At 41.5% G+C, this 15000-nt stretch overlaps 2 protein-coding genes across 2 annotated transcripts in view; one reads left to right on the top strand and one right to left on the bottom strand.

The window, feature by feature from the left end:
* The window catches only part of LOC122268106 (tubulin beta-4A chain), a 56555-nt gene extending 47111 nt beyond the window's left edge, over positions 1-9444 (top strand). The window contains exons 5-10 of the mRNA XM_086555274.1: positions 454-582; positions 3267-3466; positions 6455-6658; positions 7727-7878; positions 8447-8558; positions 9023-9444. Coding sequence (XP_086411400.1) covers positions 454-582; positions 3267-3466; positions 6455-6658; positions 7727-7878; positions 8447-8558; positions 9023-9170 — 945 coding nt within the window. The 3' untranslated portion in view covers positions 9171-9444. The remainder of the gene's footprint in view (positions 1-453; positions 583-3266; positions 3467-6454; positions 6659-7726; positions 7879-8446; positions 8559-9022) is intronic.
* Positions 9445-11907: 2463 nt separating this feature from the next.
* LOC122268107 (uncharacterized) overlaps positions 11908-15000 on the bottom strand; it is a 19420-nt gene continuing 16327 nt past the window's right edge. The window contains exons 8-9 of the mRNA XM_043038373.2: positions 13394-13523; positions 11908-13001 (exon numbers count right to left, since the gene is read on the bottom strand). Coding sequence (XP_042894307.1) covers positions 12910-13001; positions 13394-13523 — 222 coding nt within the window. The 3' untranslated portion in view covers positions 11908-12909. The remainder of the gene's footprint in view (positions 13002-13393; positions 13524-15000) is intronic.

The following is a 15000-nucleotide window of genomic DNA, read 5'->3' as shown; positions in this document are numbered from 1 at the left end:
GGAACGTACATTAGAGTATCTAGGTCAGTCATAGCATATTAAGGAAGAAATCAATACTATACTGCAAATAAAAGCAAGAATTCGCTCTGATCCAGAAGGTTATTTTTAAAGCTTAATTAGTTCATACACATAGATTAATATCCACATCAGTAAGATATAGAGGAGTAAATTCCAGTGCCACAAAAGGAAATACAAGGAGTTATTTACGATTTTTTTTCCCTACATCATGGCGTTATTCAATTCTTGTTTTTTGATCAGATCTCATACTTTATTGTAGCTCTAAATCATGTTGTCTATAATACAGAACATTTACTTTCCACACTGCAAGTAGCGCATTTTTTTACATATATGAGAATCTTTTTATTATCAGGCTCTTTTTTTTTTTTTTTTTTTTTTTGCCTTTTCTTGTTTTCTTTCTCTCCCTTTGTTTCATTTGTGTCCACTGCCTTGCAGGGGTTCCAGCTGGCACACTCGCTGGGCGGCGGTACGGGGTCCGGCATGGGCACGCTCCTCATCTCAAAGATCAGAGAAGAATTTCCTGACCGCATCATGAACACCTTCTCTGTTGTCCCAAGCCCTAAGGTAAGTCGAGACGAAATTCTAGCCCTTATTTCTTTTTCCTTTTTTCTGTCGAGAGGAAATTGTAGTCCTTATTTCTTCTTTCTTTTTTCTGTTTATTGCTTTGTCTGTCTGATTATTTCTTTATTTCTTTTTCCTTTTTTCTGTCGAGAGGAAATTCTAGCCCTTATTTCTTCTTCCTTTTTTCTGTCGAGAGGAAATTCTAGTCCTTATTTCTTCTTTCTTTCTTTTTTCTGTTTATTGGTTTGTCTGTCTGACTAGGCATTATGATTGAATTTACGGATGATTTTAACCAAACACGGTCTGGCTTTCATTGCTATGTTTTTCTGTGGCACGACTGTCTTTCAGCGTTGATTGATTATTTTGTTTAAACGTTGATTGATTATACTTCGTCAAAACATCATTTTGACGAAGCAAAGTCAAGTTGAGTACTAGTGATGTGATTTCAAGATTGTTACTTAAATCTTTCAAATAAATATGATTATGTAATATTCTTATAGAAAATACTTGTACGTATGTATTTACGTACTTGCCTACATGATGCAAAATCAGGAATAGTATATGCTATGTTCCAGCAAATCGCAGACTACAAGTTGGATGTTATATTCTACTGTTGTTGTTTTTTTCACTTTACCTCGAATCTGGCAATTTTCACGTCAACGCGGAAACAAAACCATAATTTTCTTTTACCACGAAATCTCCATTTTTTACTCGATTTTATTATATATATATATATATATATATATATATATATATATATATGTGTGTGTGTGTGTGTGTGTGTGTGTGTGTGTGTGTGTGTGTGTGTGTGTGTGTGTGTGTGTGTGTGTGGCATATATATATTAAATATATATATTATATATATATATATATATATATAATATATATATATATATATATATATATAATATATACATATATATATGATAGAGGGTATTCTTTACATCATCTATGAAGCCAGAATGAAAATAGCCTGAGGGCGCTGATTGATTCATAAACACAGATTACCTAAGAGATGTCCTTGGTGTTTCGGGGAAGTAATTTTGTAAGAAAAGGAAATGAAGGTGTGGCCTCCACTGCAACCGATGAGGTAATTACTGATCCATTATTTTAATTACTGGGATATTGATTAGCACGTAACCTTTCCTGACACCCATCCTCCTCCTCCTCCTCTTCCTCCTCCTCCTCCTCCTCCTCCTCCTCCTCCCCCTCCTACTCCCCCTCCTCCTCCTTCTCCTCCCTCCTCCTTTCCTCCCTTCTCCTCCCTCCTCCTCCTCCTTCTCCTCCCTTCTCCACCTCCTCCTCCTCCTCCTCCTCCTTCTCCTCCCTCCTCCTTCTCCTTCCTTCTCCTCCCTCCTCCTTCTCCTCCTCCTCCTCCTCCTCCTCCTCTCCTCCGTCTAACCGCAATGGCTGCTTTTCCCCACAATTCCCTTCCACACGCTCTTACTCTTACTCCCAATCCCTTCCATTGACTCCTATCTAATTTCTTCTAACTGTTTAGATCTCCTGCTCTTTCTTCGTACGCAATCCCCCTCCTTCCCCCCCCCCCCACTCCCTTGCCTCCAACCAACCTCCTCCTTCATTCTTTTTACGTCCTGCTGCCGCTTCTGCTTGTTACGTCAAATAATTCTTCCGCCAGCCCATTTCAACCCCCTGATAGCTCCCCTCCCCTCCCTCCCCCTCCACTGTTCCTTGAGCCTTTGTTATCGTTCCTTCCTCAACCATTTTTCCACTTGTTTAGCTCCCTCGTTATATCTCCCTGTTTTCTTCTCTCCATTATGCCTCCACCCTTTATTTTCGAACCCTCCCCGCCCTCCTTGCTTCAATTTGTTTAATTCTCTTCCTGGATCTCTCTCTTTCCTTCCCTCTACTATGTCTCTATCCTTTATTTCCGCTCTCTCCTCCTCCACCACTTCTTTCACGTGTTTCTTCTTCTTCTTCTTCTTCTTCTTCTTCTTCTTCTTCTTCTTCTTCTTTTTTTTTTCTTCTCTCTCTCCCTCCCTCCACTATTCCTCCATCCCATATCTTCATTCCCTCCTCTTCCTCCTCCATTCCATCTTACATGTGTCTTCTCCCCCATCTATGCCCCTCTCTTCTTACGCATGTGTCTACTCCCCCTCCATCAAACTCTCTCCTCCCCCCTCCATCTCCGTCTCTCTCTTCACGTGTTTCTTTTCCCCTCCTCCTTCTATCTCTAAATGTGTCCTCCCCCTTTTATCTCCATCACTCTATCCAAACTTGTCTTCTCTCACCCTCTAGCTCCTTCTCTCATTGCACATGTATCTCCTCCCCCTTTATCTCCCTCCCTTCTTCCAAACGTGTCTTCTCCCTCTATCCTTCCACATGTATCTTCCCCCCCCCTCTATCTCCCTCTCTCCTTCCACATGTATCTCCCCCCCCCCTCTATCTCGGTTTCTCCCTCCACATGTATCTCCCCCCCCATATATATCTCGGTCTCTCCTTCCACATGTATCTCCCCCCCCCCCCTCTATCTCGGTCTCTCCTTCCACATGTATCTCCCCCTCCCTCTATCTCGGTCTCTCCCTCCACATGTACCTCCCACCCCCCTCCCCTCTATCTCCCTCTCTCCTTCCACATGTATCTCCCACCCCCCCTCTCTATCTCGGTCTCTCCTTCCACATGTACCTCCCACCCCCCCTCTCTATCTCGGTCTCTCCCACGACCAGGTCTCCGACACTGTGGTGGAGCCCTACAACGCGACCCTCTCGGTCCACCAGCTGGTCGAGAACACGGACGAGACTTATTGCATCGATAACGAGGCCCTCTACGAGATCTGCTTCCGGACGCTCAAGCTGGCCACGCCCACCTACGGAGATCTCAACCACCTGGTCTCGCTCACGATGTCCGGCGTCACCACCTGTCTCAGGTTAGTCTACGGTTTGTTGTTGTTGTTGTTGTTATTCATGTTATCATTGTTATCATCATTGTTTTTTTTTTACCATTATTATCGTGATTAATATTAGTATTAATATCAGTATTAGTATCAATATTATCAAAACTCTTTTTTTTCATCTTTATTGTTGCGTTGTATTCAAATTCACATGTTTACATTGTTTTATATATCGCGGATTTTGCTATTATTTCTTAGGTTTCATTCCCGAAGAAGGAATTCTGCCGTCGTTTCTTCCTTGATTTCTTCGCCCGCGATACCATAGGAGGATATACCGTAGGATATCATAGGCATAAGATACAAAAGAACTAATCAGAGAAAAGTTAACGGTTGGCGCAGTCAAGCTTTCGTGAACCGCTTTAGATGACCCCAAGTTATGTTATGGTTATTCTCAGAACCATTTCGCTGGACCGAGTTTCTTTCATTGCTTCTGGGATCGCTTTTAGAGAATATACATACACACAAACATACACATACGTATATACGCACAAACACACACGCGAGCGCACTTATAGACATACAGACAAACCAACACATACGCATATATATGGCGAGGGAACCGAAGCGGGGAAATAAACGGTAGGAGGAGACAGAGAAGGAGGAGAGGTGGATGATTAGAGGGCGAAGAAAATTAAGTGAAAAGAAATAGCCAAAGGTGAAGGGGCGGCCAAGGCAGATTAGGGCGGAGCTAAAAATAATGTGAATGGTAACGATTGAACAATTAATAAGTAAAGAAAAGCTTCCTTTCCCCGTTTCTTCGTCTCCTTTTCGTCTCTCTCCCTTTCTCTCTTTGTTCTTATGGTTTATCCATCTTCTCCCCTCTTTTCCTTTCTTCCTGTTTCATTCATTGCCACTTCTTCTTTCGCTCTTTCCCTTTTCTGCTTCTTCCTCTCTGTTTAGCTCCTTTTCATTCCTTCAATTCACTTTTTCCCTCTCCTTCCGTCCTTGTCATTTTCAACTTTTCCATATTTTCCCTCCTCTTCCTTTTCCCTTAGCCCCCTCTTCTTCTTTTCCTTTTCTCTCTCCCCCTTTTCCTTAGCCACTTTTTCTCTTTTCATTGCCCCCTTTTGACGTTTTCCCCTTCCTCCTTTCTTCTTTCTCCCTCTTTCCTTTCCCCTCAACCTTTTCTCATTTTCTCTTGCTTCTTTCCTCCCTCCCCTTTCCCCTTCCAACATTTCATGTTTCCCCTCTCCCTGTTGCTCTCCCCCTTCCCTTTCTCCCTGCACCTTCCCCTCCCGCCCCCTCTATCCATCTCCCCTCGCCTCATCTCCCCATTCCCCCCTCCCCTTCCTTCCTTTCCCCCTCTCCCTATCTCACCCCCCACCCTTCCCCCTCTCCCCACCTCACCTCTCCCTTCCCCCTCTCCCCACCTCACCTCCCCCTTCCCCTCCCCTTCCCCTTGCGTGACTTCGTGCCTCGTCCCTGGAATATTGGGTCGCAGTTGTATCCTACTGAATCATGAAATGTTGTTGAGAGTGTCAAGATATTAGACTTTGATTTTTGTTCATTTGACTGCACCGTGAGTACCAGAAAGGTCATTCGTAAATACCTTGGTTGTGGATTTGTCGTTGAGTACTAAAAAGATCGTTTATATGTATAAATCATGGTTGTGGGGTTGTGTGCAGTTTGTGTGGGTTTGTGTGCTGAGTATCAAAGAGGTTGTTCGATTTAATGATTCTGGTTGTGGGTTTGTGTCCTGTTTGTCAGTGTGCTCGATTCTACTAGAAAAGAGTAACAGTAGAGTAAATTCCCCTAAGGAGGACATACTCAGTGTTATTAGATGATGTTTTGAAGAAAAGAGTAACGGTAGAGTAAATTCCCCTAAGGAGGACATACTCAGTGTTATTAGATGATGTTTTGAAGAAAAGAGTAACGGTAGAGTAAATTCCCCTAAGGAGGACATACTCTGTGTCTAAGTGTTGTAGACTAGAGTACGTACCCCTGCCTGCCTTTGCATTCCTAAAGCTACTATACGGCTTCACTTGGAATGGTTATTCTTTATTCTTGAACTACTGGTCGTATGTTTAATCTGTCTCTTTAATCCGACCGTACTCTACTTCTCTTTTACTCTATTTCTTTCCCTCTCTTTATCTGTCTCTTCATCTTTCTACTATTTATCCATTTTTGATTTTTCTTTGCTCCTCATTTACGAGCATTGTGTTACACTTGATTTTCAGATTTTCTTTTTATTTCATTTTTCTTAAGGTTCTTTTTTTTCCTATTTTTTGCGATTGGAAATTAAATGTAAATTATGTCTCATCTCTTGTCATTTTTCTTTCTTTCATTTCCTTTATTTCCACGATCTCTTCCTCTGCACCGCCCACCTGCCTCTGTCTTCCCATACAATCAAAAGCGTCCCCTCCTCCCCCCCCCTACTCATGCACCCCCTCCATACCCTCCTCTTTCCCTCCATCAGCCTCCATGTACCCTCCAGACCTCCATCCCCTCCTTCTCCCCCCCCCCCTCTATTAGTCTCATACACCCTCCATCAACCTCTAGTTCTCTCACCACCTCCATGCCCCCACCTCCACCCCCCACCTCCGCCCCCTCCCCCCATCCCTCCCACCCCCCCTAGTTCTCTTACCACCTCCATGCCCCCACCTCGCTCCCTCCCCCCTCCCACCCACCCACCCACCCACCCCCCTAGTTCTCTCACCACCTCCATGCCCCCACCTCCACCCCCCTCCTCGCTCCCTCCCCCCCTCCCACCCACCCACCCTAGTTCTCTCACCACCTCCATGCCCCCACCTCCACCCCCCTCCTCGCTCCCTCTACCCCACCCACCCACCCACGCCCTTAGTTCTCTCACCACCTCCATGCCCCCATCTCGCTCCCTCCCTCAGCCTCTACCCCCCCTCCCACCCACTCATCCACCTCCTGCACCCTCCCCTCCCTCCCCCCTCCCCCCCACAGCCCCTCGACCTCGTTCTCCAGCCCTGACACCGCGTCCGCCTCTCCCCTCAGGTTCCCCGGCCAGCTCAACGCCGACCTGAGGAAGCTGGCGGTGAACATGGTGCCGTTCCCGCGCCTGCACTTCTTCATGCCGGGTTTCGCGCCGCTCACCTCGCGGGGCTCGCAGAACTACCGCGCGATCTCCGTCCCCGAACTCACGCTGCAGATGTTCGACGCCAAGAATATGATGTGCGCCTGCGACCCCCGGCACGGCAGGTGAGGCTGGGGGGAGGGGGGAGGGGGGGGAAGGGTAGGGGGGAGGGAGGGAGGGAGGGAGGGAGTGAATGAGTGAGGGAAGGAAGGAGGGAGGGAGGGAATGAATGAGTGAGGGAAGGAAGGATGGAGGGAGGGAAGTAGGAAGTGAATGAGTGAGTGAGGGAGGGAGGGAGGGAGAAAGGGAGGGAGTGAATGAGTGAGTGAGGGCGGGAGGGAGGGAGGGAGTGAGGGAAGGAAGGAGGGAGGGGGGAGAGGAAGGGGAGGAAGGAATGAGGGAGGGAGGGAGGGAGTGAGGGAGGGAGGGAGGGAAGGAGGACGGAGAGAGGGAGGTGTATATATATATATATATATATATATATATATATATATACATATTTATATATATATATATATAATATACATATCCGAGTCCCTAAACTGTATGTTTGCTTGGCTATGCTATCAGTCCCGTAATTCTGTATTCTATACTCTTTAAGAAGTGTATTACTTCGTCCGTTCTAGCGGCCGAGGTCCCTCCTTTAATTCCTCCTTCCAGCTCCCTCATTTCCCATAACCTCCTTCTACTGTCCTTCCTTATCCCTTTTCTCCTTCAGCACATCCTCTCCTCTTCCTCTCTCTCCTCTCTTTCTTCTTCGACGTCTTCTTATTATTATTATTATCATTATTATTCGTTTTGTTCTTCTTCTCCTCCTCCTCCCTCTTTTCTTTAGTCACTTTTTCCTCCTCCTCTCTCCACATCCCTCTCCACTTTTCTTGTCCTCCCCCCTCCTCCTCACCTCTCTTATTCCTCCTCTTTCATTTATCTTTCCTTCTGTTTCTTCTCCTCCCTTTCTTCCTGCTCCTACTCTACCTCCACCTCTCCTCCTTCCCCCTCCCCCACCTCTTCCACATGCTCCTCATCTTCCTTTTCCTCTTACAACCTCATCCTCTTTTCTTCTACTCTTTCCTTCTCTTCTCCCTCTTCTCCACCTCCTCTTCTCTGTCTCCTCTTCTCCTCCTCTTTCTTCATGTCCCTTCTCTTCTCTCCTCCTTCTTTTCCTCTTTTCACAACTCGCCCCCTTTCGCCAGGTACCTGACGGTGGCAGCGGTGTTCCGTGGCCGGATGTCGATGCGAGAGGTCGATGAACAGATGCTGAACGTGCAGAACAAGAACACCGCGTTCTTCGTCGAGTGGATTCCCAACAACGTGAAGACGGCTGTGTGTGACATTCCTCCAAGGGGTTGGTTTCGTGTTGTTGTTGCATTTGTGCAGTTGATGTTTCGGAATTATCCTTTCTTATTCGTCATCTTTGTAAATACATCATTATTTCAAATGCGTTAATTAGTAAGCGCTTCTCGATCTCGGTTTACTTCCATGTTCTTGTTTTTTTTTGTTTTTTTTTCTGTTAACGGTCTTGTTTCTGGTGTCTGTTTTATTTCATGTTCTTTTAGCTGATTCTTTTCTAAGGTCAGTGTTTGTTTTTATATTTTTGTTCTTAATTCTTTTAAATTAAAATCGCGATTCACTACATTATCTTTTTCTTTTGGTATCTCTTTCCTGTATATATTTTTTCTTCGTTTTCTTCTTGGAATAGAAGCCACTTGCACGCCACACAACACCTACAATTATCTGAATAAAACTTCGAAATCAATATTGATGTTGTCAGCGACCTTCCGTAAAATGATGAATCACCTTTTTCGTGTTTCGTGTTACCGTCTTCTATGCGATCACGCATCCCCCAGCGACAAATACAACAAATTTGCATTTGTTTGTCCGTGACGAATCTCACCTTCTTTTGTTTCCACCAGGCCTCAAGATGGCGGGAACGTTCATTGGAAACACCACCGCTATTCAGGAGCTGTTTAGGCGCATTTCTGACCAGTTTTCCGCTATGTTCCGTCGCAAGGCCTTCTTACACTGGTGAGTCATTTAGTCATGCGTTACTCATCATGAGAGGTAAGTATAATGATGAAATGATAGAATGGGATTCGAGAGGATGAATGTTTTGCTGGTTCAGACTTGCATCCCCAAGTTTGATATTCAAATGTCGGAATTTTTATTATTCGATTATCGACAACGTTCTGTTCATTCCAAGAGTTATATGACAATACATGTCCCCATTCTTAAGACAATATCTCAATTTTCTTAACAAATAAGGTGTACAAATAAGGGAAAGAAATATAAATACTACGTTTAGTTTAGTTCGTTGGTTTCAACCACTAACATTCCCGCCAAATCAACTGGCAAACCAACACTTGATTCTTTAAAGCGGAACAAACATCCTCTCGCACGAACAACCCTGTGCATGTAATATATAATCACAATCAATTTCGCCTTGTACAAAGTGTCAAATTTCAATCTTACGAGGCATCTGTTGGTTCCAGGTACACCGGAGAAGGCATGGACGAGATGGAATTCACGGAAGCGGAATCCAATATGAACGATTTGGTATCGGAGTACCAACAGTATCAGGAGGCTTTAGCTGACGACGACGACTACGAGGACGAGGAAGAACCCGAGCATGAGCAGTAGCAATACGAGGATGAACAGAAGAACCTTGTTCTATAAAAACATTATTCCCATGATGACGACACGACGACCGACGACAGTTATGCGAAGCGAGGACAGAACGCGGTAGGATCGAAGCCGAAGCCTGAGCCATCGAAGGCAGTCCGAACAGAGATATAAATAGCATTTGAGAAGTTCGAAGATTTGAAAGTTGTGCGGGATTTCTTTTAAAAAGAGTTTTTTATCGATGAAAACAAAATCACAGAGAAGGAAGGAGCATAGTTAAGGAATACACGCATAAATAGCTTGACAACTCTTCCTATATATAAGTTATTCGGCCTCTGACTCTATTATACACATATTTTTTCGAGAATAAGTATGCGATGGAATTAAGGAAACGCCAGCGTCCAATAGGGATAAATTTACGATTTGGGAATAGATAAAAGAAAAATATATGTCAGATTAAAGAAAATCAAATCAATCAAATATACATAGAGGTAAATACACCCATATATATTTGTGTACATACAGACGTACACACACACACACACACACACACACACACACACACACACACACATTTTTACATACACACACAAATATATATATATATATATATATATATATATATATATATATATATATATATTCCTAAAACAGGTTCTTTAATGAGAATGCCATCGTGCTTTAACACAAAAATGAAGTCCTAACTTCAGAGCTTGTGGATTAAGTCATGTGTCTCTCGAGTCGTGAAACGCAAGCTGGATACCGGAGGCCGCACATCGCCAGCTGTTTCGCCAATTCTTCCACTTCTCTAACTTCGTATCCTAAGTTGCCAGCGATAGAAAGCAAAGCGCGATGAGTCGCTAAGGGAATTATATTCATTTCCATTCTCCTTCGCCGAGGAGGAAACCGAAAGCTGTGATGGAATGTCTTTTTGAGTTAAATTCCTCAGACTGCACCGAACACCTCTATCTATCGTCCGTCGCCGCTGCCATCATTGTACACTGCCTTCTTAAGCCCACATTCCGTTGTGATGAAGAGTAAAAGGAATAAGATACATAAACCAATAATCATACAATAAAGTGCTTCCAACAGAATTATTATCTTAGTCACCGCGGTTTACGGTGTCGGGAAAAAAATATAAAAAAATAAATAAAAGAGATTTTCAAACTCACGGTGTTTAGAAGCGAAAATTCCAGATTGGATATTGATGATTTCATGATGTCTTTTTGAGCCTGTAACATTCCGTAACTGTTTTTTGTTTTAGTCGCGCTTGAATATCACGCTCGAGTTGTCTAGCTCCCCTGAGGCAAACGAGTGCAGGTGTACCATGCTTCGAGTGTTTGAAACCCATGCTATATTACCTTTGGCCTTGCAACGGCTTACCAGGACCTTTCATAAACTACCTGTGTATAAATCGTATCCTCTTTTGTTTTACAATTAGCTTTGGCATATACCCCTCGCCTGTAAATGTGAGATCCTTAGATTTTGGTTGGCACCAAAAATTACCATCAGACAGAGATGATTTACCTTCAGACTTAGTTAGACATGATGAGACGTGTCCCTTCCTCGGAATGACCTGGCTTGTCGGTAAGCCTTAGAGGTCACGAATTTTGCATATAGACTTGATCCAGTCTCTCCTTGATGTTTTCATTACCAGATTAAAACAAACGATTCAAAAAAGGTCAAGATCGCGTAGTACAGCCACGGCTAGGATAGAAGGCAATCTACAGATCAAAGTCATGCGCAGGTCAAAGTGCTCCTGCATGTTACCGAAACGTAGATATCTCTCGTCTTTGACTGCTTTGAAACCTACTTGCACTCACAGGAGATTTTTCTGAACATTTGCATCAGCATCCTTCTTTACGCTAGTTAAGGATGTGTTGAGTTTACTGATACATCAAGTTCCCATAGAAGAGGAATACTAACAATGGACACGGCTCTGAACGAAAGATAAGCGCGACCGGGTTTGATCTCCGCGGAGGGCGCTCGCGATAGCCCCTCTGCTCCCACATCCAGGTGTGAACTCAAGACTAATGTATTTTACCGTACATGTATTTCCAATATAACCAAAGGCGATTCGTTTCTCCTTTTAAACTGAAGTCGTATTATTCCCTGCCTATTGAGGGAATTTAAAGAAGACTTCTAAACGAGTCAAATTTCTCCTTGCCACTGAAGACATAGAAAATAAATACCTCTTGGAATAGAATTTATTTTGTTCCTTGGTATTTTAGATGACATGAAGATTTTTTTTTTTTTCTTTCTTTTTTTTTTTGAAAGACACACTCATACAAAAGTCAATTCAAAGACTTTTGAGGTTGTATTTTGAAACGGATGTCACATTTTTGCCTCTCCGTCCAATGGACCTTCCTCCGCTCCTTGCCTCCACTGCAACATGCCAAATACATTGTATAATCTAGTCTGACCTGCAGCCTGTATTGTAATAAATTTTAAACTTATATCGTCATGTAATTTCCCTCTTCTGAGTTACAATTATTTGAATTACTGATGTTTACCGCGACTTCTTGAAGACCACAGCGACAATAAGTATAATCAAACCATCCCTATAAATAACCTCCCTAACTTGTCCACCCATAATGATCCACAAGATACTCGAAAGATCTATGAGGTGAAAAGCCAAGGAATTATATAATGCACTCTGCATTGAGGAATACTCGCACAATCACCCAGATTAATCGAATACATTCCTCGCATTGTATTATCTTTTTTTCCTGTAAAAGGGCAATGACACACTCGATCTCATCGCATATGTATTTCATGTTGAAGGTACTGATGCTACCATAGCATTGATTGCCTTGAGAAATGGACAATATTTTCTAGGGTAATAAATTGTATTTGATAAAACATACTTGGAAACATCTGTCACCTAAAATTGAGATCATATTTAACAAATACAATGATACGCATATTTCTACGTAACGTAAACAATATAAAGTAAAACAGTAAAATCTCACTTACAAATATAATAAGTAACATCGCAATTCTAATATATTCTAATATATTCAAATAAAAGGGTTTCCCCTCCTTTTAGTGACCTCAGTTCTCTTACAAACATCACATGATTATTTTCTGTCTTTTGTTTAATCACATAGACGACGATCTCTAACTATCCAGCTTGATCAGATTATTCGAGTGAGAATTAATAATGAAACTGATGAAAAAAAAACAATGACACAAAGGCGATAGAAACATGAATTCACCTTTCCGCCTTTGGAAATGCTACGGCACAGAGTTAATGCATGAAATGAAGAAAATGCATTATGGAGTGCCACGTCATGGCCTTTGATATTCGAGAGGAATGACTTAGGAAAACAGTCATGCCGAGACATCTGACTAGACCTGAAGGGTTTGCTGAGTCTAATGGGAATTTAGTGTATGACTTTATTTAATGTCTGACTTGAAGCGTGTTAATTCTTTGGTCTAATTTTTACTCTATGATTTGCATAAGGTTAATCTCACTTCATGACTTTCGTAAACGTAAATACAGCACATACTCGCATCTCAGGTAAGATACAACCTATTACGCTCTACACATTCTGTCTTTTATCTCTCTATCACTTTGAACATAGGAACAGAATAACCAAAGAGGAACAAGAATTACAACGACGAAACATGGGCATGGAAGACATCAGTCCTATTTTGATTCAACTTCCTACGGCTAGGAGTGGCACCTGGATGGTCCTCGGCCCAGAGTGCTCCAGCAGCGGCCGGGGCGGTGGCACTCTGGCACTCTGGCACTCTAGGTCCAAAATCCCCCTACTGCGACGGCCATGTTATCCGTGTGCTCTCCGGGGATGTATTCGAATTTCCATAGGAGGTTCGTTACTACCACTGCAAGGAAAAGGCGGATGAGTTCATCTCTGAAGGATTCAGCCAGAGGCCAGAAAGCATATAAAGCTACGTAAAGCTATGGAATGATAAAAGGATCATGCGATTCGTATGCCTTTTTCTTTCTAATATTAGGAAATCTTCTTCCTTTTCACAGTTACATTTAGTGTTAGTTGTGCTACAACTCTACGCAAATAAGGACAGTGAGAATCAGTTTTCTTATTTGCTGAATAAGTCAGGAGTATAAAAAAAAAAACTATCGGTATTGCACGGATATCAACTAGCATTCAGTAAGAACTAAAACCTGAAACAATAAACACGTAACACCAAACAGCCACGCAGTCCAAGGCAAGGAACCGCTTCCCTAACCACGAGCAACGGGCTGATCGGCTTACCCATGTGACCCTCGGTAAGCGTGTCCAGCAGCTCGGGGCAGAAGTGGTCGCAGGGTTCCCGGGGCACGAGGCGAATCCTGCTCCACCCGCGGACCTGCGCCACCCACAGGAGCTCCGTGTGGAAGTCCACCTGAAGCAAGGCCAGTGTGGGAGGTCCGGTGAGCTCGTGTTTATTTCATTACTGAGGTTTCCTTTCATTCAACATTCATATATTTAAAACTTTAGAATATATAGATTGATAGATTGACATGGATATATAAACATGGACATTGGTAAAGATATTTATCTTATTATTACCATCATTACTGTTGGTGTTATCATTATATCGGTAGGATTATCGTTTCTCCATATTTTATCTTATTTTCTTTGGTGACACAGTAGCAATATTCCTTCCATCATAATAATTGATTTCAAAACACTCAAATAATGATTATAAGTAGCAAGTATCTTTAGAAACTACAATTACGGCAAGGTCCTACCGTGAAGTCAAAACGCAATAACTCTGAAAATGTTGCCTTTAGATACTGTAGAACCGTCAGACACAAACGGAACTCGTGAACAAAGCAAAAGCCAATCTTCGCTCGAACTAGAATCCAACATCATCGCCATACCATATTTAGTATGACGAGACAAAACGCATCAGAAACTATTTTCCATAAAGGAAAGTATTGGCAACATTCAGTATATTCGAGGTGATATTATGCATACAAGTACTTTTTTACGAGTCTCCATCTACTTTCAGTCTGTAAACAATAAAATGAATATAAAGCAAAGAAATATATATATATATATATATATATATAAATATATATATTATATATATATATAATATATAAAAAAAATATATATATATACATATATACATATATATAATCTTGTGTTATATAGCTGTGTTTTGATGTAAATATATATATGTGGAATATATATATATATATATATATATATATATATATATATATATATATATATACATATATATTATATATATAATGAACATACATATATATAACATACATAACACACACCACACTACACTCACACACACACACACACACACACAACACAACACACACATATATATATGACAGACAACACACACACAGCACACTCTCACACACAAAACACACACCCCACACAAACTATATATACGTAGGTATATATATGTATGTATATATATATATATATATATATATATATATATATATATTATATATAGATATATATATATAATGATATACGTATATATATAATATATATATATATATATATATATATATATATATATATATATATACTATATATATATATATATATATATATATATATATATATATATATATATATTATTATATATATGTATATATCTATATTATATATATATATATTATATATATATATATATATATTTATATTTACAATATACATATATAATATATTTATTTATATTATATATATGTATCTCTCTCTCTCTCTCTCTCTCTTCTCTCTCTCTCTCTCTCTCTCTACTCTCACTCTCTCTCTCTCTCTCTCTCTCTTCTATCTAATCTATCTATCTATCAATCTATCTATTCTCTATCTTATCTCATCTCTATCTCTATCTCTATCTC

Source organism: Penaeus japonicus, unplaced genomic scaffold (genome assembly GCF_977035675.1).
Source record: "Penaeus japonicus unplaced genomic scaffold, GWHDUDI00000001_assembly GWHDUDI00000030, whole genome shotgun sequence".
In the NCBI taxonomy this organism is placed as follows: domain Eukaryota; kingdom Metazoa; phylum Arthropoda; class Malacostraca; order Decapoda; family Penaeidae; genus Penaeus; species Penaeus japonicus.
The sequence above is the reverse complement of the archived record's forward strand: the minus strand, read 5'-3'. Positions and strand labels throughout refer to the sequence as shown.